The following is a 26,897-nucleotide window of genomic DNA, read 5'->3' as shown; positions in this document are numbered from 1 at the left end:
AAGAGGGAGAGAAAGTGGTGCAGGGAGGATGGGACATGCATGCCCACAGTTGCGCTCAGTGAAGCGGTGTGAATTTAGCTGCAGGGTCACAGTTAGAAACAAATCTGCTTCTGCTCATGCAAAGTTTTTATTTTTCTTGTGCAATTTTTCACTACACTCAGCAAGAGTCGCTTTCTGTTGACATTAAAGCATGCAGCAAGACTTCCTGTTTCTTTCAGCAAACAATACAGAAGTGGGGATTACTGCAGGGTGAACCCTGAGCTGCCCCGGCCCCACCCCGCTTGGGTTAGGTTTCAAAACCAAGAGAGAATAACCTCGAAATAAAAACCTTTATGGCAACACATACTGTACACACACAATACTGAATGGGAGTAACATCCCCTTCCAACCAAGTGCCATGCCCACCGCAGCAAGTGGCCTGCTGCGTACAGAATTCACCCACGCTGTAGAGTCTTCTACTGCCTAATCTGAGATGGGATTAAATTAAACAGTCACCACAGAAGGGTTTGCGAAGATTAATATACCAGAAGCACAGAATATTTTTGGCTACCCACGCGGTGTGGGAATGACTGTCCAGTTCAGCTCTCGCCTCTTTCAGCTGCACGCGAATGACACAGTGTCTGACGCCCCTTAACAGCTGGCCATAGAGCAGCACTGCAGCCCTGTGGGCAGGGGGAAGAAATGGGGTTATTTCTCAAGCTAGTATGTTCAGCTGACAATGAGAAACGGGAAAGGAGATAACTGTGATACAGAGCGAAGTGACACTTCCTGTCAGCTCCTTGCAGAGCTCTGGGGATTGAGAGGGTGCCCTGGGAAGTATTTGCTGCCAAGATGTTAGACAAGGGTTGTACAGTTCTTCACTGAAATAAGCAGGAGATAGGAAGTGCCAGCTTGTGCTTGCCACATTCTCCAGCTCTCTGGGGGCTAGGAGAGAGCGGAGAGTAGCAGAATCTGTTCTCCCAGCTCAGGCCATGGGGGAAAGTCACTGCACCTGAAATCTCCCAGCCTAAAGCAGGGTTCTGGGCTTGCTGGAGATACTCAAAACTCAGGCTTCTGAGCCCCTACGGGGATGCGATCACAGGCTAGGGAGGGGAAGAAGTTAAGGGCTGAGGGAGAGGCTCTCCCCATCCCCATTCCTGCTGGTACTGAGTCTGAAATCCCTGCCTGGGATGGGCAAGAACTGCTCCATCTGACAGTCTGGGGCAGTGAGAAAGGATCTGTTCTAAACAGCAGGAATTAGGAGGCAAACTGAGTTTGTGCTGTCTTCTGAAACCAGCGTGAAGTGAGTCAGGGCGAAAGCAGGTTTAAGATCTTAATCATACAGAATAATTGTCATACAATTAAATACCTGAAGAGGGAACAAGAGGGATGGGGAAGGGCATTAGACCATCACACCTGGACAGGAGCCTGCAGGCAGGTTGGGAAGCTCTGCGGACCAGGAATTCATCTGTTTGGCCCAGGGGGAACGAGCTATGTCACTTCAAGACATCTCTAGAGCAGCTGAGGCAGGTGGTTACAGCCACACACCCTGTCTTTGTTAAATGAAGTTATGCTCTTTGGGTTGTGGGGCAAAAGGGTTATGAGACAAGGGATAATAAGTCACTGAAGTCTGAATCCTTCTCCTCCAGGCCCTACCCTCCCCACCCCAAAGATATCCATGCAGACTTCCGTGGAGGAAAGAGTTGACGGTGACAGGGAAGGAAGGGATGGGGTTTAACGTAGGTCCTCCTCTTCGCCCTGGATGGTTTTCTTGATACGGAGGAGCATGGTGGTGAGCCACTGGTCCAGCCGTGAGATGGTATCATACTCCTTTACCTGGAAGGTCAGGGAGAGAATCAGAATGAGTGACATACCACATGGCTGTATTCACCTGGAGGCTAGTTAGCACTATGGAGCAGGAAACCGGCCATTGCACTCGATACACTTTGGAGCCTGGGATTTGTACAAGAAAAATTTACTCATGGTAAAACCCAGCTTCTCTTCCCCATGTTCTCCTTAGTCCTTAATGTTTCTAGGTTCCATGTTTTTAACCCAACTCGTGTTCTGAAAATTTAAATTTCCCCTCCTTATCCCCCACCCCCAAAAGTAAACCCACATGTAGCTTGTTGTGGGCTGATCTGCAGAAATGCCATGCTCCTAAGACACCTGATGAAGCCAACATGAGCTGCAAACTGTGCTGGCACAGAACAGAAGCCTGGACAAGGAAGTCAAGGCTTCCCGGGCGGGTGGAGGGGAAAGAGCAAATTAGTAACAGCCCTACAGAGAAGTTAGGCAGAATATCTGCCCAATCCATTAGTCTGTACCAAGGAAGGGACAGGAGCCCTACTGCCTGGTAATTTACGGCAAGATGGGACTAAGTCCTTGAGAACACCCTGGAGTGAGCAATCCACTACCAACCCCAGGACTGGCTAGCACAGTGATCACACAAGGCACGCTGAGCCTTCTTGTTTCTGACAAGGACTCCTCACACCCACGTTTGCAATTGCTACACTCGCTTCCCAAGCAGACACTTCACACCAGTCTCTCTTCAGTGCTGAGCTGCATTAGACGCTTCCCTCCCCACTGCACTTACAGAGTCAGTGTAGCTGTCGATGTTCTGTTCTTCATGAGCTTCCAGCAGCTTCTGAGAGGGGGAGAAAGAGGAATAAGGATCAGCACAAATCTGAACTAATTTCCACACATGGCAGGAACTCCCAGTAACCTGCTGCACCTCTGATGCTTAAGCTAGGTCACAGGTGCAAGCAGAGACTCTGTAGCTAAGCCAGCCTTTTTAACGGGAAAATCCAACTGACAGGCAGCTCCAACTGAACAGTTGGCCTGTGTATCAGGATTGGATCTGGCATTTTATTTTAAGCACAACAATAGTTGATTAAAGCAACAGTTTTAGAGCACTGTCTGTAGGAGGGTAGGAGCTGCCCTAGCAATTCACACCAGCCCAGTACTCACTCTGCAAAAATCCCAGTTCTGGAATAGCCAGCCCACAGGGAAAGAGAACTAGTCCAGGGGCCTTTCACAATCCATCTGGGGCACGGGTACCCTCCTACTTCGTTGTCACTTAGCAACACGGCAATTCAACAGGCTTCCTGCACACTGGCTTCATAATCAGGTGATGGGTTCTCACAGGGGTCACGAATAGAGCAGGATGGCTCCTCACCTTGCTAAAGGCAGGAATGGATTTTGGTATTGGACAGCTGGAATAGAGAGCTAGGGATTCTAAATGACTGGCCCAATAGAAGAGCACCACATGCTCCTCAGATCAGCAGCTCCCAACCAGGGGTCCAGGGCCCCCTGAGGGGCCATGAGCAGGTTTCAGACAGACAGTCTGCCAAGCAGCGCTAGCATTAAACTCACTGGGGCCCAGGGCAGAATGCCAAAGCCTGAGCAACTTGGCTTTGCAGGGCCCCCCGTGGCATTGGGCCCCGAGCAATTGCCCTGCTTGCTACCCCCTAACACTGGCCCTGGCTTTTATATGCAGAAAAACAGTTGTGGCACAAGTGGGATGTGGAGTTTTTACAGAATGCTGGGGGCGCCCTCAAAAAAAAAAAAGGTGGAAGACCCCTGCCTTAGACCATTAGAAGAGTCCTGTGAATGTTAGTGGAGGAGTAATTTCACTCTAGATTTGCAGAGAGTTTGATTTTAAACTTCCCCATCCGGCCATCTCTCATACGGGTTCCTCTCCCACGGCACAATACTCTGCTTCTGTACTGGGGAAGGAGGGGGGAGACCCATGCGCAAATGCACCAGAGATTCTAAGGTCTGAGCCACCAGGCAGTGCAGGGACAATAAGGAGGAGTCACTCACTTTAACCAGTTTGCACTCCCTGGAGTCCGAGAAGGCTGGAAACATCTCTTCGTATTTCTGTATGGCCAGCTGGAAAGACAGAGGAGTGAGAGCCCAGCCTGCGGCTCGAGTGACCGCTCACAAAGGGAGCAGGGGAACTAGACTGCTTAGACTGGAGGTTCCTTGGGACAGGGCTTTGATGGGTTTTCACAGGTCACTCCAGTAGCAACGGAGCTTCCCCACGCCAGCTTCATTGCAGGCCCCTCTATGGGCTACCCTTGCTTGAGGCGTTTAAACGGACCAATGAGGTGCTGGTGAGAGGGGTGTTTTCCCGTTTTCGGGAGCAGGCCCTTCGGCCCCCAGCCTCGCGCCCCACTCGGTAGCACAGCGGCAGCTCTGTAGCACCAGACCAACCTTTGCGTTGAGCATGTCAATGCAGAAGTGGCAGAGGGCCGCCTTGAAGAAATACTCCTTAGCGCTGTACTTCAGCAGGGGACTGTCCATCGCATTAGTGCCCACCTGCAAGGCACCAAAGTGATCAGATTCCTACTGAGGGACAAATATTTGAGTGCCTGTCCAGGATGTACAGGGAGCAGGGGGACACCCCATATGAATCCTTGTCCTCTACATTAGGACAGGCGCGGCTAGCTTCCTGTACACACCCGCTGCCTCAAACACACCCAGCCCTGCCACCGCAGGGATCCAAAGGTGAGGTGGCAATTGGATCTCCGCAGACCCACAGAGTCTCCCCAGGAAAGGGAAAGGAAGGGAGACACCACGAGGGGTCTCTTGTGGGATGACACAGCAAACACACCTGCTCTTTAAACACAATTAAGAGTCCCAGACCTGCTCGTAGATCTCGATGGCTTTCTGGTACTGCTCCAGCTGGGCTGCATAAGTGGCCACTTTCAGTAAACATTTGTTGGCAGAGCTGCAAAGAAACAAAAAAGGCAAGAAACAGGCTGATGGTGTCGTCCCGAAGGCTGCGCTTCCTGGGGGCCATTTGTGAGGATCGTGAAGTATGCTCCCTTTCCGAGGGAAGAGCGCTTAGCGTTAAGTGAAAGATGGCACTGTCTCAGATACACTCAACCAACCACACAAATGCAGTTTGCTTTTTTGCCCCCCAAGCAGCAGGAGACCCCAGGATCCCGGCTTTAGCACATGCCTTGTTACTGTTACGAAGAAGAGCTTTCTACACCAGTGAACTGTGGTGGAGGGTCCAGCCCACAGGCTGACTACACAGGATCAAGCAGCCCCTTTAGGCGTGTTCTGTTGATCTGCCACTGGGCCCAGGTGCATAAGAGTTTTCTCAGTATCATTATGCCACTAAAGAGAGGGGAAATGACTGTGGTGATTGTCGCTGTAAAGGGTATGATGCAGACACCACTCAAGTCCTTCCTAAAGGCTCAGCCACAAACCCAGCTGTGCACCAGAGCGGGGAAGCAAGGAGGCACAAGGAACCCACTTTTCCTCCCATGTGAGTGATCTGCAATGCCAGAGCCTGTGCAGCAGGACAGCAGTTCTCGCTGGGCTACTGCTCACCCTCCCAGAGAGGCGGGAAGAGCCTTAGCTCTACTGCCATCATGCATGAGCTGGCAAGCCGCACCAGTGAAGGGGTGATGCAAGCAGAGCAAGGGGAAAGAGACAGGATTGTGACCAGTCCCAACCAGCTCCTGGGCTGGCATAGCTACATGCTACCCCTTATTTGGGCTGGATGGACGGTTACAATACCCCCTTAGGGGAGCTGTGCTGGCATGGCCACCCGTATGCCTACAGAGCACAGGCATTAATGCATGGCTGCTATGCTGCTCAGCCATGTTCTACAGCAGGAGGAGGCAAAGCAGCAATTGATTTACCTGTTGGATTCTTCCCCTTTGTAGTAATCAGCAGCTTGCTCATAATGGGCTATCGCCTAGAAAGAACGCAACACACTGTGAGAGCTCCCCAGGCAGTTCACTGGCGGCACTAGCAGAATTGAGAGACCAGACCACCACCTCCCGAGGACAGCACCACACGCCAGAACTGCGGAGAGAATCCTACACACAAAATCCACCCACGCCTTCAGCCAGCAGCGCTGCCATCTGCGAGCCAAGCTCCAGAATGCAGGAGCTGAGCTGAGCGGTGTTGATCACCACCCAGCAATGGAGTCCAGGTTCAGAGGGAGCCTGTGGCTGGAGCCTCACTAGAGCCTAGAACTTCCATCCTCAAGCACTCCTGCAGTGGCGGCCCCAACCAAGACAGGCACTGCATGAACACACAGAGTCCCTGCCCGAGAGAGATTACACAATTTAAACAGACCACAAAAATGGTCATCACCCCTGCACACACACAAATGGGGACCAGAGGCCCAAAGATTAACAGACCAAGGGCATAGCATGCAGAAAGACTGGTGGAGGCAGGAACTGACCCCAGGTCTCTCCAGTCCCCATTCAGTGCCTTAACCACAAGGCCATCCTTCCTCATCTTGTCTGACCTAGATCCATTAGGCATAGTAAACTGGTTTGTAGCTTTCTCTGAGTCGGTACTGTGAGACTGCCAGGGGACCACAGCCCACCACCCCCGAGACAGTCCCGGCACTGTGGATTTTCTTTCCATCAGCTCCCAAGTAGAATTTTACAAGATACCCCCCCAGCTTGGTTGTGATGTTGCACTCCATATGCTTTATGGAAATATGCTTATGAATATGATAACTGGAATATGCTTTATGCTAAATACCCCTTGTATGGTATCATTAGAAAGCTTGTAATCTACTGAGTGTTCATCCTATGTTTGAATGTATTATTTCTATGTCTGGAGTTGGAAAAAAGATATAAACTTGTATTACTGATGTAAACATATTAACTGTGCTTCAGAATCAATGAACTGTGAATGGGTTTATTTACCTGCAAGCATTCCTATGTATGTGTGGGCCAGCCCCTGGGTAATGAAGAATGAGGTGTCTCAGGGACATGTGACCATGCCATCTGATACTGAAATCCATCTTAAAATCTTGTACTTTTCCATTTAGAAGGAGGGGTGGGGGGGTCAAGCACAGACAAAAGATCCCCACCTTGTGCTAAAGCTATAAAAGGGGGTGGAGCAGGACAAAGGGGGCTGCCAGTCATGAGAAAGCCCCTGCTTACCACCTGAGATGTCTGCTAGAACTAACAAGGACTGTACCAGGGGAAAGGATTGAGCCAAGACTAGGAAGGAGTCTAGTCTGTAAAAGAAGCTTATGGGAACATCTCTGAGGGTGAGATATTACCTGTAATCAGTTTCTTAATGTATTAGGCTTAGACTTGCGTGTTTCTGCTTTATTTTGCTTGGTGACTTACTTTGTTCTATCTGTTATTACTTGAAACCACTTAAATCTTACTTTTTGTATTTAATAAAATCACTTTTGTTTATTAATGAACCCAGAGTAAGTGATTAATACCTGGGGGAGCCAACAGCTATGCATCTCTATCAGTGTTATAGAGGGCGGACACTTTATGAGTTTACCCTGTATAAGCTTTATATGGAGTAAAACGGATTTATTTGTTGTTTGGATCCCATTGAGGAACTGGGTGCTGGAGGCAGGTAACCTGCTGAGCTGTTTTCAGTTAAGTCTGCAGCTTTGGGGGTGTGGCCCAGACCCTGGGTCTGTGTTGCAGCAAGCTGGTGTGTCTGGCTCAACAAAGCACGGTTCTGGAGTCCCAAGCTAGCAGGGAAAATGGGTTCAGAGGTAATTTCAGCACATCAGGTGACGGTCACAAGGGGATCTCTGTGATCGAACCTGTCACACCGGTTTTGTCAAAGTTGCGCCAGTTTAACTTATGGAGCAATTTAAACCAGTGCCAAAGGCCATCTAGACACTCATTCCCTTGACACCAAGGGTATTTTGGTTTCGCTTAAATCAAAGTGGAACAGGTTTAAGCTAAACTGAAAAAAGCCAAAATAACTGTTTACACGGGTCTAATTTACACAGCGCCGAGTTTGTGTGTGGGCAGCCCTACAGAATCCCAGAGGCAGCAGCAGATGTTCTCCCTCACAAGGAAGAAAGTTATTTCTCCTGGAGAGCATTTGGTGAATCATCTATTCCCACAAAACAGGAGCAGTGATCCTAGGGGCATACAACTGGCATTGACTGCTCCTTTGGTTCTCAGACACCCATGTGAGCCACATGCGTTAACCTTTAATCAATTGCAACACAAGCCACGCCAAGTGTCTGCAGAGATTTTTTGCTAGTTCTTTGACAGCATCTGCATTCCAAGCGCCTGCTATTTGTTCCAGCTGGCGAATTTTTAGTTTTGCTTCTGTTTATAAACATGGTAACTGTGTCCTGCCCAAGGGGAGGCTTATGAGACTCAATTCTCCACTGCCCAGCAACTTGCACAGTCATTTACACAGGCATGGAGTGCTGCCATTCTGATTGGCTGAAGTGTTTTCCACCCATGTTGCACTGGTGAGAGTGACCACAAGGTGCAGGACAATAGAGAACCTGGCCCTACCAGATCCAACTTAAGGCCAGCTGGGACCATCTAATATGACCTCAAAATGCATCACCAGTTGCCAGAGCTCCACCTGGGTTTGACCTCAGGACCTATGAACAACCAAGGCAAGACCCATACCCCTCGGCTACCAAGCCATTGGCATCCACCCACAATCTCACACTTCTGATATTGACTGGTACCAACAGCTTCAGAGGAAGGAGCAAAAAAACCATAATGAACAATTGTAGCAACCTGCTACAAAAGCCCTGCAAGGGGATTTATATCCCTAATTACCAAGAAGTTACTCTAACAGTGGGTGTTCTCATTAGCCATGAGTGTGTCTAACAGGATTCAAATGCAGGATTAAGCTCAAGTCCTCGCAAGGCTGCACACCCCAGACACAGCAACAACATCAGGCCAATCACAGGAGACGGTTTGCATTTAATCTATTTCTAGATAAGAGAGCTACAAGGTAGACAGATTCCCTCCTCTCCCCCAGCATCCTCAGGACTTACCTTTTCTATATCCACCAGCTCTGTCTCATAGATCTCCGCTATCGATATGTGATGCTTGGCGGCGATGGTGAATCGGCCCTGGAAGAGGAGGGGGAAATTAACGCACGTCCACCGACTGAACAGTGTCAGCTCCTGTGTCTTTTCGCTTGCATTACACTTGCAGTGGGGAGGATGCACTGGCGAACTGCAAGGGTGTGTATGATAATTCCACACTGGAGTTCTCTGAATTGCACCACAGTGGGTATAAACACACCTGACATGGCAGCCAATTCTGAAGTCGCTACAAACCCTTCTTTTGAGTCCAATACTGGCTTCATTCAGCTGGCAAAACTGCAGCAGGCCACCCTGCTCAATTTGATCCACACACAGGTCAGTACACAGGCTGAATTATATCTAGGGTGCCCATTCACTGCTGTACCCAAGTGCTAGGCTGTCAGGCAGAGGCACCCTTTGCTTCTGCCTCAACTTGGCCAAGAACACAGTGGCTGAATCACTGACTCTTCCAAGAAGTTTTGTGGTACCTTTAGGGACCACAAGTAGTCAGGGCCTTGAGCGGACGTCTGATCCGGCTGACAGCACTTCCAGCAGCACAGCACTACAGGGTTGAGAGCCCAGGGAAGAGCACCAGCTACTGGATCACCCTCCCTGCTGCAGCAGCCCAGAAGCAAAAAAAGTTCTGTAGTTTGGTCCGCAGACATGGCGGGACAGACTTACCATGTCTGTGTAGATCTCAATAGCTCTGATCAAACAGTTAATGGCCTCTGTTTAAAAAAGAAAAACAAAGAACAAAAACCTTTTTTTAGCATAGGCGCTTGGAGAAATAAAGCCATTCAGTAACTCTTCTGACCTGCCTAAAAATGATGAAAACCAGGTGTTTGTTTCTAGCACAACCCCTCCACAGAGATCAATAGCCACTCAAAAGCTGCTGAGGCTGCAAACCTCCAGGGAACTGAGAACAGGCAAGAGGTGGTACCATAGCTAGAAGGGGCCTGCAGAGGAGCTAATGAATTGATGAAGATTCCCTCTCTAGTGGTGTTATTTGACCCCCTGTGCCCCAATGTCTCATGCAGCGTTGTCCAGACCAATCCAGCAAAAGAAAGTCTCAGGGGCCAGAGCACAACACAGCAATGAGTGAGGGGACCAGGAAACTGCCACTGACTTGGCTAGGATGGTAGATATTACTAAGCACACAAGAATCCTGCAGTATTGCGGTCATCGACCAGACGCTGCCTGCAAGGAAGCCAACAGCTTAAGCTTTAGGAGCTTGTGCGCGTTGTACCCGTAACATTTACAACACTGTAGCACTTCCAGGCCCCTTGGGCTCAGACACTTCATGAGACAGTCCCTGCCCTGAAGGGCTCAGTCTAAAGGGACAAGACACAACAAAAGGGCAAGTGGGAGGTGGAAGTGACTGACCAAAGGTCCCACAGCAGGTCAGCGGCAGAGCCAGGAGCAGAGCTGACATAGCTGGACACTCAGCGCAGTGCCCTCTCCTCCAGACCATGCTGCTGCTCCACAACCGTGAAAAGACTTAGTTTATTTGCCCTAAACGACGAGCTTTGTTCAAGGTTAAGGACAGTCACATGCAAAGCTCACCAGTACAATCACTAAAATAAAACAAGGTGCCTCCATAAGACTTTATGGCCCTGATCCTTCAACTGTCTCCATGCAAGCGAACCCCTAACATTTCCACAAAGCCTCACCAATTTCAGCTAAATCAGCGGTGACCCCTGCAAGTCTAGGATCTAAAGTTCAGAGTTCACTTGAAATAAAGCAGAGGGAATTCCCTGCTCTTCAGACAGGATCTTCCAGCCAAAAAGATCTGCCAGGAGCTCATATGAACTATGACACACGGCTTCCAAAGACAAGGCCACCAGCCTGCTCTGGGTAAATACCTCGCAGTGCGGTGAGCATCACAAGATGGCTCCCTTGACTACTACATTTTGCTCTATTACAAGAGGAATTTCTCTCACCAGCATTCCCCAGAAAGATGTGGGAGGCTGTTTTTTCAGCATATAAACGCCGAGCTCTGACAGGCAAATTTTTCCTACTGTTCCCAAATGCCACTCACATTGCTCCCTAGCAGGAAGCAGAATGGCTAAAAACCAGCCCTAGGATAAGCAGGTGCAGCTGCCTCTAAACCAATAGGTTTCAGAGTAGCAGCCGTGTTAGTCTGTATTCGCAAAAAGAAAAGGAGTACTTGTGGCACCTTAGAGACTAACAAATTTATTTGAGCATAAGCTTTCGTGAGCTACAGCTCACTTCATCGGATGCATACGGATGCATGCATCCGATGATGAAGTGAGTTGTAGCTCACGAAGCTTATGCTCAAATAAATTTGTTAGTCTCTAAGGTGCCACAAGTACTCCTTTTCTTTAAGCCAATAGGTGTTGCACCTGCTGAATCTTAGATTGCATTTAGTCCAAGGGGCCTGGAAAGCTAATGCAGGTTGGGGGGGAAGGAATAGAGACTGGGAGTAACATGGGACATGAATGGGGGTATTTATCAATAAATCAGGTCAGGTTCCATCCACAAGCATTTAAAAGGGAGAACAACAAGTTCCACATATTGGGCTGGACATAGGAATCACTGGGTGAGCCTCTCTGGCCTGGGTTAGTCTGGTCTGATCTTCTGCATGTCATAACAGTCCCTTCTGGCCTTCAAGTTATGAAAATATTTCCTCAGTGCTGTGAGCTCTGGCACCTGGTACCAGTACCCAAGGCCATTTAAGCCTGCCAGACACATTTCCATCCTGTACATTGATTAAGGGGCTCTCTTCCCCCCTCCATAACTTGGAAACTGTATCACAAGGAAGAAATCGCAGCTGCCCTGGTTTCTTCCCCGAGCTACGTCCAGCCAGGCCCCCAGTGCTGTCCCACAAAGCCAGGGATTAAGAGGGGAATTTGGGCTGGTAGATTTGGGGATTTTTTTCCTTTAATTGGGTTTGCCTGCATGTCCAGTTACTGAAACCTCTAATGCCCAGGGTTTACAGCCAGGTTCTTTGGAAAGAAAACACAGCTGCACCAGAGCCACATAACCAGGCTCTCTCCCTTCTAAAGGCAGGCCAGACTTGCTCTGCCTGTCCAGTCAGCTCACAGCAAAAATGCCATGATACTAACCTCAAGGTCCTGCTACAGGTTGGGGATGTTGATGCTCTGAGCATCAGAGTAGAGGGCATGCTCCTGCTCTTGTGTTCCTGCTGGTGGACAAGGAACTACAGTTGCAAGAATTGGTACACTAGTTACATGTGCAAAATTGTCCTTTTGCCTGGTATAAGATATCCTTAGACAAACAGAGCTCATGTCTTCTTAAGGGCGCTCTGCCCGAGTAATGGGATTTAGCAGAGAGGCAAAAAAATAATCCTACTGATGAGAGGGAAAAATACCACGAGCCCCACTGGAACTGGCTAAGATCTCTCTGCCCACCATGCCCAGATACCACCTCCCCCCCCCCCCCCCCCCCCCCCCTTGCAAAAATTACTCTGGAGAACAAACACTGGCCGCGCTGCGGAGAGCGGCGTGGCTGGATAATCAGAACCTAAATCTCCAAAAGATTAGGCAAATCCCCTAGAGGATTAAATTTGTCATCTCCTCAGGTTACTTCATTATCTTTTCTCCAAAATCACCACCCAAGCAGATCTAACTGCATGTGCAAAACCCCAGCTCAGATAACCATGGTGTAAGTTATCACCCTCAAAGCATGCAACTTCGAGTAGAATCCCTCTTGTGCTGGGCACTACAAGTAGAGGGACACAGTCAGCACACACTGGTAACTGCTCTGGAGAGGCCTGCAGAGAGCCCCACTGATGTCATGAGGAGTCCACAAGGGTCTGCTCCCACAGAACTGCTGGCAGGCTATCTGCCCTTCGTCAGCAGAAAGATGTAAAGAATAGTTAGTTCTAAGAACTCATTCAGTTCTCTGCTGCACAGGGAACATTTGTACAGAGCAGTCTCTTAGAAGCTTAATTAGGAGACTTTACACTTTTCTGCATGGCCACACACAGCACATCTCTGTGGGCTGCCCAAGCTACCTCATTTTCAGCTGCACTCCTTGCTGTTATCTCTTTTGTGGCTGGTTAACCTTATCAAGAAGCTCCACACAGAATTGAGTCCTAGGCTTCCTGTCTTTGCTGGTTAGGGTCACAACCAGTGTGACTTTGCCATCTGTGAAAGGAGGCATGCTCCCAGATGGTAGGTCAGATTTTATCGAGGTCCCCTACTGAGCAGGGTGGTATGCCTGCTGCATCCTAACCCACTAATCCACATCAGAGAGTGGAAATTGCAGCAGTCAGCACTGCAGAACATTCACTCCAGCACAATATTCCAGCTGCCCAGTTAACAGTCACATCTGCAGCTTCAGAGAAAGCCCCCACCAAGCACTCAAGAGTCAGGGCAGCGGGAGTAGTATACCTGGAAGCTACTGCAATATTCTAGTAATGGGTTTATCCGAGCGCGATGCAATTCTCTCTCTCTCACACACACACCCCCCTCACATGGATTGTGACCAGGGTGGTTCTCTTAGAACAGCAGCACAACACGACAGACAGGCTCTTCAGGTTGCACAAGGATTTCCACTGAACTAGGAATCTCAATGTGTAACTTGACAGGCAGGCTGGCCAGTGGGGTTTACTCCCTCGGGCTGCAAGCCACATAAAGTCCATGCTGGGTCAGACCAAAGGTCCATCTAACCCAGTATCCTGTCTTCCGACAGCAGCCAATGCCAGGTGCCCCAGAGGGAATGAACAGAACAGGGAATCATCAAGTGATCCATCCCCTGTTGCCTATTCCCAGCTTCTGGCAAACGGAGGCTAGGGACACCATCCCTGCCCATCTTGGCTAACAGCCATTGATGGACCTATTGTCCATGGACTTATCTAGTTCTTCTTTGAACCCTGTAATGGTCTTGGCCTTCACAACATCCTCTGGCAAGGAGTTCCACAGTTGACTGTGTTCTGGGTAAAGAAATGCTACCTTCTGCTTGTTTTAAACCTGCTGCCTATTAATTTCACTGGGTAACCCCTAGTTCTTGTGTTATGAGGAGTAAATAAACACTTCCTTCTTTACTTTCACGCAGGAAAGTGCATTGATCAACTTTTGGTGGTTAAGGGTGCAAATCAGAAAAAGAACGTTTCCACAAAGGGGTCTGAAGTCTTTCTTCACCCCTCTTCATAGGGATCTATTGGCCATGATATACCTATGGCTGGAAGGTGGTGTGCAAGTACAGTACATGAATCCAGCTAAACATCCATTTTATATAGTCCCAGTTAATCAGTGCATTTTATGGAGTTAGTGAATCCTCACCATTGTACAAGAACAGACCCAGGTGGAGTTACTCAGTCCTAGCAGACTCACAGCCTGCCAGTCTGTGGCAGAGCTTCAAAAAGAACCCAGGAGGAGTCCTGATTCCCAGCCCCCCTGCTCTAACCCACTGTATCTCATCCCTCTCCCCATGCCAGGAATAGAACCCAGGTGTCCTGACTCCCAGCTCTTCCACCAGAGCCACAGCAGAACCTAATCCTCAGCACCTGGAAAGCAGAAGAGGGGAGCAACAGTGCTGATACCTTACCTTGAGGGTCAGCTTTCTTGAAGGCATTGCCAGCATCCACGAAGTTGGTGGCCGCGTCATGCTTGCTCTGCAGCTGCAGGTGGAGCTGTGCTGCCTGGCAGAAGGCATTCCCCGCAGCTGGAAGAGAAACCAGGAGGGTGAGGAGCACAATCCCAGCCATTCCCAAGATGCCCGGGAGGGTCATTTCACAGGCACAGCTTCCTTTTTCCAGAGTGCGCCAGATAGCGAGCTAAGGAACTCAACGTGAAGGTGGAGTTGCACAATGGTCTTTGCCCGCACAGAGGGGACATGTTGCCGTGCTTAGGCACTTCATACTCAAGCTCCAGGGAATCCCAGTTTAGTAGCAGCAGCAGCTGCCTCTTACAGCTGCCCCCCAGTTCACAGGGAAAACCGAGGGGAGGCAATCAGCAAGGTGCTGCTTAGAGAGCCCTTTCCCATGGAAGAGGCCATGGGGCTTGTTCTCATGCCAGGTGAGACCTAGCAAGCCTTGGGCCTGATTGTCAGAGTTGCTGATCCCTTGCAGAACCCACTGCCTTCAGCAGGCGTTCCGAGTACTCGGATCTCCCAGAGATCAAGCCACTGATGCAGCACGGTCCCTCACCGACACCACACCGAAATGATGGACTTTGCTGCTCGTGCTGCCGCAGGCTAGTGGCACAAACTCAGCATTACTGCTCTGTCCTGCTGGGGGACCCTACCCCTCCCCAAGCCCGCCCAGAACGGAATGGTTAACAGAGACAGCAGCATTGGAGCAGGCGTACATACCACTCCAGTTCTTGACCATTTTGAACATGTTTGCTGCTCGGGCGTAGATATCACATGCTTCTTCTATCCTGGAGGAGCCCCTGAAAAACCAACCAACCAGACACCACATAAACTCATCATGCTGGAAAGCCCCAGTCCTCCGCTCACGTCACTGGAAACTCCAGTCCAGGGAACGTTTTCCCTCTCGGTAGCAGAAGGTCCCCTGCCCTACAGACAGCGGCTTCTCCATGGACACTGGCTAGAATGTTGGCCAAAGGAGCCCCTACCTCCCCAGGGTGCCAATTCAGGAGAGTTACCCCTCACGCCTTCCTGCCTCTGAACTCCACCAACTCATTCCTGCAGCCAAGAATGCTAGACTCCCCCCACGGACAGGAAGGCTTCTCGGAGACCAGTCACTAAAAGCCCCAAAAAACTCCAGAACCCTTTTGCTAGAGGGTCAGTGAGAAGCAAGCCCTGGAGCAATTCCAGAGACCACCTGAAAGCTTTGCAGAGTACCATGCACACATGTGATATTCCAAGTGTTCAATGGGCCACCTTGCCAGACTGTTCTCCAAAGACTATAAGAGCTGAGAGTAAGTGAGACAGATACCCCATGGAAGCAGTGTCGTTTACACCAAGTAAAACGGGGTCAATGATTCAGAGGGCTCAGCTAGTGGGGGAGGAAAGGAAAAACATGTGTCTTGAATGAAGACATCAATTCAGCCCTCCTCCCATATCTGTTTTCTGCTGTTAATCTAGCAAAACAGATGTTAGTGTGGGACAGCCATAAAAGCCACTGATGAACAACCATAGATCTTAAACCAGCTGCGTGGATCCTAGAAATAGCACATTCCCAAGTGCAGGGGGGGGTTCAGCTGCCAACTGCCGCGGCAGACACGATGCCAGCCAAGATCAAGAAGCGACTTTCAGTCTGCCCGTTAACCTCAGAGGGGAAGTTACGAAGCTGGGGCAGAGTTAGCCTGCTAAGATAAATCATTCTATATTCAGGCATTGCAGCAAGCAGGCACAGTCCCCCCAGCTGCTGTTAGTTTTGCTAATGAACACGTCCACCTATTGAAGTTATTGATTCTGACTAACCACCCTGGACATGAGGTGACTGACAATCCAAGCTGCATCATGTCAGTGCGTTTGTTGTTTTTTTAAAATTGGAAGATCAAAGAGTTTATGCTGCATTTCTCCCCCGTTCACAGCTCTGCAAAATTAGAGGTAGCAAGAGACCGCGATACTGGTAGCAGGGAGCTGTTTGCTGGCACATCTAGCGAACAGAGAAATAAAGGCATATTTCTATTGTCCTTCTCACCAGAGAGTCTCAGGGACTCAAAATCCCTGTATGCTATGCAAGTGTCACCCATTTTAAAGGTGGCAGAAACAGAGAAAGTTTCGTCTAACATCATAGTGAGACGGGCTGAGCTGGAATAGGACCCAGTTACCCCATATCCCAGCTCCTCTCTACCCAAATGTGTGGCTAGGACAAATATTCTGCAGAAGTATTTCAACTTTATCTTACAGACAATTTATATCCTGGGATACAGATTGGCAGCTGGCTTCGACCAGTGTGCTTTTGTTTGCAATAAACACTCTGCTTTTACATTACAAGCAAGCATTCCCATGTCTCCCCCAAAGACCGGAGTTTCATTTCCATTTGAAAATTGCTTGCATATGGCAGAGACAGACCTTGCCAAACTGCTGGTCAGAGCCAGCAAGCGTTTCCAGTAGTTTGGATCAGCTTGAGGGACAAAGTTATCCTTAAATCCCGAATCAGTTTCCAAAAAGGGGCCAAAGCTAAAGGCTACATGGTTGCCATGGAACTCATTAACTGAACACAGGCAGCCCAATTTCCCATTGCCCTGTGTGTTCATTTATACCAAAGAAATGGTGAGTGTACTACACTGGTATTACACCAGAATGGGATTGTATTACGCTCACTTAACACAGGTGTTAAGGGCAGTGGAGAATCTGGCCCATGGTTCCTAGCAAAAACAGGAAAGCAACTAACAAGCTAATTACCAACTTAGCTAAACCTACTAACCTGGAAATGAGATTTTTCACAATATCTGAGGAGTTCACTCTTTGGAAAACACAAAGGTAGTCCACTACCACTGCAAAGGTGTGCAGTGAGCCTAGCTCATGTTTACTCCCCTGAAACCAAACGTTTCAATCCCAGCAGTCAGTTGGGCCCTCTATCCTGCCTAGCTCGATAAAGAACTGGACAAATTGCGTTGACTCTCTCTAAGTGGGCCCTTAAGAAGTCAGGCCACCTGGTGCAGGGGATGGTGGCAATGGTTCATTGTGTGTCCTGGTCTCCTTCATCAAGTTATTCCCCGATGCTATGCACAGGTGTCTGCCTTGCAGCAGTGCTGCATGTACAGTTTGTAAGGTGCTTTGGGATCCTTTGAGCTGAAAAGCAGCTATGGAAGTGCAAGGCTGGTGAAGGTTTCAGCCGTATCAAATGTACCTCTGTCACAAGGAATTCCAATGTTTTAGATCAGTGCTAGACAAAGAATATTCTCATTAAATATTTCAATGTACAAGGTTTTACCCTCCATACCCTCTTTGAGGTTGGAGCCTCCAACTAGTACTAGAGCGTGAAGACCTTGACAGAGAACTGATACGGTTTAGAGAGGAAGGGTGACCTTGTGGTTAAGGCACTGGACTTTAACTCTGGAGACCTGGGTTCCATTCCCAGCTATGAAAAAGAATTATTGGGTGATCATCTACCTGGGCCTCTGCTTCAACCTGTAAAACAGGGATAGCAATCCTTCCCTATTTCACAGAGTCCTTGTAAGGAGAAGTAATTAAAGAGGCACACAAACTATACTGACAGATAGCGTCCAGCATCCAATAAGAGAATCAGCATTGCTAGTTATGTCATTAAAGGAGACTGCTACAAAGCTCTACAGAGAAAAGCAAAATTTAGACTGAGGTTCCCAACCAACAGCATGAGTGAGTCTGGATCAGCTTCCATGTTTTATTTACAGAAGCAAGTTTTAAGCATTTGACTAATGGCAAGCAGACAAGTTAAATCTGAGCAATATGTATTTGTAAGTAGTGAGATTTTGGGGAAGTACACCTTGTTTGCAGACAAGCTACCGTAACCACCAAATGCCAATTAGCATTTAGCACAATGGTATCTGATGTTATGTACCAATGACTTGTTTAACATGAGTTGAAAGCATATAATTTATGATGCACACTAAAAACATCACTAGGGAATTTTAGTTGTTAAAAATGTCCTAAAGGGTTTTCAGGGGATAGATTTTTAAAGCCACCTAAGATTCAGAAACACAAATCCCAGTGACTTTTAACAGGGCTTGCCTGCCTAGATTCTTTGGTTTGTTTTTTAAGTCCCCCTTCAACTTTATCTTCAACTGTGTCTCTTAAAAATAAAAGCTTTGTATATGTAAGTGCGTGTATATACACACTCAGCAAAAACTTGTCTCTATCTCAGTGTCTCTTCCCTGTTCTGCTACTCTAAACTGCTTTTTGAGTATACATTTTGTAAGAGAAGAGCTGCACACAACAGTATTACTGTGTCACATGCCAGTACGAAATCCAGGTTCCTAGAACCAGGACATATTGTCTTTGAACGTTAGATTTAGCCGGCACAATGTGCTGCATTCTCACTTGTTACAGGCAAAGAATTTTAGGAGGCATAATTTAACAGCCTCTTTTGGAGTTTTCCATTTCCTATATTATTATTAAGAATCATATACTTGATATCAGCCACCTCCTCCCTCCTCTGGATAGCCAGCCTGCCAGCTTCCTCCCCGCCCCCCACTTTTATTTGTGCTGGTTAAAAAATCATTATCTATTGCAGCTCCCTGCTCTGGAGACCTTGGGAATCTAGTGGCCCAGATGAGAGAAAACAATGTGCCTTGAGTCACAAGAAGCTTGTCATTTGCTCTTGTATGCCCTCCCCAAGCCCTACCCCTCTGGCAGCTGCTGCTTCAGCTGAGAACCCAGCCTGCAGCACATTCAGATACGCAGCTAGGACAAGCTGCAGAGGCAAACTGATCTCTCCCATAGGGCACAGGATTAAAGCCACTAGCTGTGCTAGCTTCCAACTAACCCCATCTCCCCCAGATGGGACTGCATTTTAAACCCCCCTCCGCATCACCACACATGATTTAGCCACGTGCAGCGTCTGGCCACTCCACTGTCTCACACACACAGCTCTCAGCCATTCCTATCTGCCTGGGGAAAACAATGCAGGATTCTTCCCTACAGAACATCTCTAGCATCCAGTCCAGTTTCTAGACTCCCAAGCAGAAGTATTTCTGCAGTAAGGGATCTCATTGCCAGCAAGTTTTCCCTGCAACTTATCCTTTATTTCCCCCTTCTTTTTTTTTTTTTATCAGTCCTACCCATTGCCTGCGTATCACATTAAATTTCCCTCATTTAGAGACATGACACCCCTTAGTTCGAGGTTGTTTTGCCAAACGACACAGACCTAATCCTTCCCTCCAAATCCAGTTCCTCCTGACCATTTGATTATTGCTGTTCTCCTCAGACCTCCCTTCCAGTCAGTCACCTATGTCCCAGAACTGAACATAACATCCCAGCTATGGAGTCACATGGGGGGGAGGGGGGGGAAGAATTATCACATACCTTTCTCTAGTGACATGCTGGCTCTGCAGCACACAGCCTCAAAATCTGCATCAGCCTTTTCTTTGGCAACTCTAGCACATTTCAAGCTCATATCTAATTTGACGCTCACTGTCACCCCTAAATCGGTCAGCCATTACCTCTTCCTCAAGTCGTGGTAAGCCACTGAGTACTCTCCTAACAACATGCACTTCACTTCATTTACAGAGGATCTTAAGGCCAGTCAGAGGGTACGTCTACACTACAAGCACTAAAGCAGCAGAGCTGCAGCAACACTAGTGTAGACACTTTTACAGCAACAGGAGAGGGTTTTCTATTAGGGTAGCAAATCTACCCCATCAGAAGAATTCGTCTGTCCACCTAGTGGCATCTATACCAGAGCTTAGAGTGGCTTAACTACATCTCTCAAGGTGTGAATTTTTCACATCCCTGACTGATGCAGATTGGTCAACCTAAGTTTTAGGTATACACCAGGCCTAAGTCACAACCACCATCTTGGCAGACACAGGGGACTGAACAAAACCTCCAGAGCTAAAAGAGTGAGCTGCGACAGCTTGAGCTAGAGCACCAAGCTTCCCCGGCTGGAGCTGTAACAGACTCCTATCCTCCACAGATTGGGCAGAGAGGGATCTAAGAAGGATTTGAGATGATGCAAACTGATGAAAAAAATATTTCCATCAATAACTGAAATTTGCAGATAGGCAAAGAAAGAAAAGTGCTGCTTGAGAATATATTAGAGTTTGATTTAAGGATATTTAATTTGGATAGTTTGACATGTGATGTTGACAATTTGTGGTTTAAGGTTTACAAAGCTTTAGTTTTTCGAATATACCGTCATTAAATGATTAGTCTGCCCCCCCAATTTCCTGCAACTATGAAATTTAAATTGATTACATTCAAAAGAATACTTGAAAATTATCAGCCAACATTATAAAATAACAAACACCAAGTTCTGCCAAGCGTACCTATACTGCACACTCCGCATAGTGTTACATCTATACATGCACATCGCATCTATTGAACATAAAGCAGTTAAAAGACAGTCATTTAAAGTATCCATGCAGGGGTCATTACTTTAGAACTAGTACAGCCTGTCTAAACTGATAACACTTACCAATGCAAGCTAAACCAATCTAAGCCAGGCATAAACCACTTGAGGAGCATCCACATACAAAGTTGCATCAGTTCAACATCACATCACTTTATTTCAGTGGAGCCTCAACCATGGACCAGGACCTCCTGGTGCTAGGTGCTCTACAAACACAGAACAAAAGGACAGTCCCTGCCCCAAACAGCTTCCAGTCCAAGTACTTAAACTGGTGCAACTATGTGTTTAGACCAGGCCTTGCGGTCTTTTCTGGCCCTGTCTTCAGCTTCTGCAGCCACACACTCCATCCGGCCCGCAACCTGCTACTGTGCTAGCCTGGCGTGTCGTCCAAGTTTAGCAACATTTGATTGTTCTGAGTCACTCCCCTAGTGGATTGTCTACACTAGGGAAAACACCCAGATACCAAGTACAGGTCATCACCAGAGGTAGCCAGACAGAAGCCACTGTGTAGACGAGGCTCATGCCTGCACCCTCCAATTCCTTCTGCCCGCCCCCACCCACCTTGATACATTACTGGTCCCAGTTTCACCAGAACAGGCTCGGTCCTCCTAGGAGTAGAGGGGAGCTGTGGGGACAAATCCAGGCTGGGAACTCTGACTCGCCCCTGCCCCTAACTCAACAGGTCAGGGTGGGCTGGCACTAGAGCACTGCAAGCCTGGGGCTGGGGGGGGAACTTGGCTGGGGGGGGCAGGAGAAACACTCCCCCTGCTCTCCCCTTAGAGACCAGCGCCATCCCCCCCACCCCCAGCAGAGACCCTAGGAGGAAGGGAGTTGCCTCTGCAGGGATTCTAAAGGGGGAGGCTCCTAGTTCTGGGGTCACGGAGGCTGTTTGGGACACCCCCTGCAGCCCAGCCCCCTTCACCAGCCTGCCCCAGAAACCCCAAGCACAGAGCCCCCGCCAGCTACCCCTCCCTTCCCAGCAGCACCCACTGCAGGACACCGCCCCCCCGCCCCCAAGACTCGCCCTCCCGCCCCCCCCCGCGGCCCTCACAGGTCGCCCCCCCCGAGACTCGCCCTCCCGCCCCCCCCGCGGCCCTCACAGGTCGCCCCCCCCGAGACTCGCCCTCCCGCCCCCCCCCGCGGCCCTCACAGGTCGCCCCCCCCGAGACTCGCCCTCCCGCCCCCCCCCGCGGCCCTCACAGGTCGCCCCCCCCGAGACTCGCCCTCCCGCCCCCCCCGCGGCCCTCACAGGTCGCCCCCCCCGAGACTCGCCCTCCCGCCCCCCCCCGCGGCCCTCACAGGTCGCCCCCCCCGAGACTCGCCCTCCCCTCACAGAGCCCCCACCAGCTACCCCTCCCTTCCCAGCAGCACCCACTGCAGGACACCGCCCCCCCGCCCCTCACAGGCCCCCCCCCGCCCCCGAGACTCGCCCTCCCCCCCCCCGCCCCGCGCACCTCACAGATGTCGCCCCCCCCCCCCACAGGTCGCCCCCGAGACTTGCCCCCCCCCGAGACTCGCCCTCCCCCCCGGGACTCGCCCTCCCCTCACAGGGCCCCCCCAGCCGGCGGACTCACCCGAAGAGCCCCGCGAAGAAGGACTGGGAGCCGCGGACCTTCCTGTCGGCCTCGGCCAGGAGCTGCAGCGCTTCCTTCTCCTTCCCGGCCGGGTCCATGGCGGCGGCGGCGGGAGAGGGGGGGTCAGCGGGGAGGAGAAGAAGCCGCCTCAGCTGCCGCGAGCGCCGCGCCCCGTCACGTGAGAGGAGAGCCTGACGCCCGCCCTCTTGTCACGTGACGGGGCGAACGCCCCGCCCGCCGCAAGGCTCCCGTGCCACGTGACCCGCTCGCCCGGTCACGTGACCCGGGCGGCTGCCGCCCCTCTGGGAAGGCCCCTGGAGAGCCCCAGAGGGAATGAACAGACCAGGGAGTCACCCGGTGATCCAGCCCCTGTCGCCCATGCCCAGCTTCTGGCAGACACAGGCTCGGGACCCCGTCCCCGCCCATCCTGGCTCCGAGCCATTGATGGACCTAGCCTCCATGTATTTAGCTAGCTCTTTTTTCAACCCTGTAAAAGTCTTGGCCTTCACAGCATCCTCTGGCAAGGAGTTCCACAGGTTGACTGTGCTGTGTGTGGAAATACACTTCCTTTGGTTTGTTTTAAACCTGCTGCCTATTAATTTCATTGGGTGTCCCCTAGTTCTTGTGTTGTGAGGAGTAAATCACCCTTCCTTCTTTACTTTCTCCACACCAGTCATAATTTTATAGACCTCTAGCCTATCCCCCCTTAGTCATCTCTTTTCCAAGCTGAAAAGTCCCAATCTTATTAATCTCTCCTCATACTGCAGCTGTTCCATACCCCAATCATTTTTATTGTCCTTTTCTGAACCTTTTTCCATTCCAATCTATCTTTTTTGAGATGGGGTGACCACATCTGCACGCAGAGTTCAAGACGTGGGTGTACCATGGATTTATATAGAGGCAACATGATATTTTCTGTCTTATGATCTATACCTTTTTTAATGATTCCCAACATCCTGTTCGCTTTTTTTGACTGCTGCTGCACATTGAGTGGATATTTTCAGAGAACTATCCACAAAGACTTCAAGATCTCTTTCTTGAGTGGTAACAGCTAATTTAGACCCCATCATTTTATATGTGTAGTTGGGATTATGTTTTCCAATGTGCATTACTTTGCACTTATCAACACTGAATTTCATCTGCCACTTTGTTGCCCAGTCACCCAGTTTTGACAGATCCTTTTGTAGCTCTTTGCAGTCTGCTTGGGACTTAGTTATCTTGAATAGTTTTGCATCATCTGAAAATTTTGCCACCTCACTGTTTATCCCTTTTTCCAGATCATTTATGAACATGTTAAACAGATAACCTTAGGCTTCCATGAAGAGAAGCTCTTATAACAGTCCACATATAGCTTGAGATATCCTTAGGTTTCTATGCAGAGAATCCCCTACAGAGGTCACTCTAAAGAGCCTTAGATTCTCATGCAGAGGGAGGGACCCTAAAAGAGAGAAAGACACCCCCCCCCCAATATAGGCATACACACATCTAAATACCTTTATTCCCTCTTGCACCTAGACAGATACACATATAATTTGTATTTTTGTGCGGGGGCATATATGGTTATGCAGATCACCTATGCAACATATCTATATATAGTGTATGTGAGGGAATGTAGGTACTAAACTAAGAGTGCCAGAAAGTACCAAAGGGAGCCGGGAAGTGGGAGGGTTGGGACAAAAGGACTTCAGTGAATGGATAGTGCTGTCTGATCACTTGTCTGTTCCCTTTTCAAAATCTCCCTCTTACAATTTTTTTCAGGTTGGTAACAATGAAAATCTGGGGCTGATGCTTTGCAAATGGATAGAGTAGGACAGGATAGATTCTATTCTGTTCCATGCTAGGGTTGCTCCTTTCCAAATGCTTGGATAAATTAGACCAAATAATATTCTGGGATTACTCCTTTGCAAATGGATACCTAGATTAAATATTTTTTGCCTGAGTTTATTCCAACGCCACCACTTCTGTTACAAATATTTTAGGAGATTGAAAGAACTGTACATCTCAATCCTCTGGTATGGCAAAGCTTTACTAGGACAGACACACTCCATGCCCAGAGTTGCAAGTCACATGCTCATGTGAACTGCACTCCCCCAGGGTCTAAAGCACTGGACAGATTTATTTGCAGACCAGAAGAGCTCAGAGTAGCTCGAGAATTTGTCTCTTTCATTAACAGAGGGTGATCCAATAAAAAATTACCTCACCTATATGTCTCTCTCATATCCTGGGACCAGTAACACTACAAACAACTGATTTATTTGCAAACATTCATGTTAATGTTTCCAGTGTGTCAGGTGGTTTTTTGGTTTTGTTTTTGCTTATTTTAATGTCCTCTGCCATTTTTCAGCTGCTACAGATTTCTCTGTGGCAATGAAGACCCCATTTGCATGACTGAGTGCAGACATTCAGTCACTCTGTTTAGCATTGTAGAGGTCAGAGAAACCTTGCCTTGGGAATACTGTAGTTAGGTAGGTCATCAATTAGGACAAGGGAAAGAGTATAAAAGAAAAACAATTATTAAAAAAATGTACTGACAGAAATCTACAATGAATATATGTTAATGTACAATGCCTGTGTGAATCTATTATGTAAAAATGAAGGCCGAATGAATCATTTAAGAATACACACTATTCATAAGCACTGTACAGCTGCAGAAAACAGAAACTGAGGATTCCTTTAATTCTTCACTTTCAGTCCTCAACTGCTGTACTAAGTGTTGCTGCCCAGCGTTCCAGCCCAGAGGTGGCTGCATCCCAATGATGGTATTAATGATCAGTTTTATTTATTATTTGTATTAGGGTAGCACCGAAAGGCTTCAACAGAGATCAGGGCCCCATTGTGCTAAGTGTTGTCCAGACACAAAGTAAGAATCAGTCCCTGCCCCAAAAAGTTTATAATCCAAAGGCAGTTCTTATCTAGCACGCTTCTTCAGTAGATCTCAATGCACTCTACAAAGGAGGCTGATATCGTTATCCCCATTTTACAGATGGGGACCATGAGGCTCAGAGAGGTGAAGTGACTTGCCCAAGGCCACCAGCAACCAGTGGCAGAGCCATGAACAGAATCCCAGTCTCCTGAGTGAAGAGCCCATACGCTAACCATTAGGCCACACTGGCTCCCCTGTTACTATAAGAAAGTCTTATAGCCTCATTTTACAGATGGACAACTGAGGTCTAGAGAAATTAAGTGCAAAGTCACACAGTGAGTGTGTAGCAGAACCAGGCACTAAACCTAGATCTGAGTCCCAAGCCAGTGCCTTTCCCACAATACCATCCATCTTCTTTAGGCTACAGGCAAATTGTATGTTGCTAGGCTGAACTTGTAAAGTAATTCAAAATCCTTTGGCCATTGGAGTTGTATGCAGAAAACATATATTCTGATATTATGAGACCGTATCTCCATCAACAACAATGCTGACTTCTGCTTAAAAACCATCATTCTTGATGTATATCATGAATATGCATTGCACACTTTGCTCTGGTAGTATGTATCACCTGAACCCTCCTGATGGGATTGTAGCCTTTTTTTATGCACAGCTGCAGGAAAGATTATCCCTAAATATCCTACAAAGAGATGGGCAGTATCAATTCTCCCTGATGTCACTGTGAGTTGAGTTCACATGGCAATTCCCAGGATTGGGTCTTCATTAAATATACTCTTTGATTGACATAATACGTTGGACCCCGCGCCTGCAACTGGATTGACAGCACGAGAGCCTAAGGAATCATTGCACTTGAGGAGACTCGCCATGGATTTTGATGAGGCTTTGCGTGGTCTCAATGATCCTGCCTCCCAGTCTTAAGCCTGGCACAGTGGACCACAGCTATCGCTTTTATTAGCTAAAGGAATATTTAATTAAAGCAGCATGTCCTGTATTAATTAGCTAAAGCCAAATTCTGGGTTTCACAGACTCACAGATTTTTAAGGTAAGAAGGAACCTCTAGATCATCTAATCCGACCTCCCGAATAACACAGACCATAGAATTTTATCCAGTTACTCCTGTATTGAGCCCCCAAATAAGTATTTGGCTAAAGCATTGTTAGGGGGCTTATTCCTTCACCCACTTACTTCCCTGGTCCTTCTCGCATGAACAGAGAGCAACAATACCCGAAGTCCAAAGGTGCAAACAATTCAATGTTTATTGGGGTGAACTTCCAGCAAGCATGATTCCAGTTTCCTTCCTTAGTGTCCCCCTTCCCAGCACTGACACCACAGAGCCTTACACCTGTGTCCCTGTTCCCATTCCTGCCCTTAGCCAAACATGATTCCAATTTCCCCACCCCCATTCCCTGTACCCATTTCCCCCACCCACACCCATCCCCCCACTTCCTGATTGACTGCAGACTATATAGTAAAACTTGAGTTCTGCTTAGCTATACCTTAACCAATCATTTTCCTGAAATTTAACTAACCAATCCTAACATATTGTAACATGATTATGTAACCAATTCTATCCCACCACATTAATTAGTTTACACCCAGCAAAATTAATTATACAGCAGACAGAAACAATCACAGAACCAGACAGAGATTATACAGACAAACAATAGGGAAATGGGGACTACAGTGATAGAACAACAAAGAAATGAGGATTTC

At 48.6% G+C, this 26,897-nt stretch overlaps 1 protein-coding gene across 1 annotated transcript; it reads right to left on the bottom strand.

Annotated features, from left to right (window-relative positions):
- Positions 1-108: 108 nt before the first annotated feature.
- On the bottom strand, positions 109-22,623 carry NAPA (NSF attachment protein alpha). The gene is made up of 11 exons (XM_037884367.2): positions 22,304-22,623; positions 15,077-15,156; positions 14,312-14,428; positions 9,461-9,507; positions 8,747-8,824; positions 5,637-5,692; positions 4,627-4,711; positions 4,195-4,299; positions 3,802-3,870; positions 2,573-2,623; positions 109-1,815 (listed from the first exon to the last, which is right to left on the bottom strand). The coding sequence occupies exons 1-11, from the start codon at positions 22,399-22,401 to the stop codon at positions 1,714-1,716; spliced, it is 888 nt and encodes a 295-aa protein (XP_037740295.1). The 5' UTR covers positions 22,402-22,623; the 3' UTR covers positions 109-1,713.
- Positions 22,624-26,897: the final 4,274 nt, after the last annotated feature.

Source organism: Chelonia mydas, chromosome 23 (assembly GCF_015237465.2).
Source record: "Chelonia mydas isolate rCheMyd1 chromosome 23, rCheMyd1.pri.v2, whole genome shotgun sequence".
Lineage (NCBI taxonomy): Eukaryota > Metazoa > Chordata > Testudines > Cheloniidae > Chelonia > Chelonia mydas.
The sequence above is the reverse complement of the archived record's forward strand: the minus strand, read 5'-3'. Positions and strand labels throughout refer to the sequence as shown.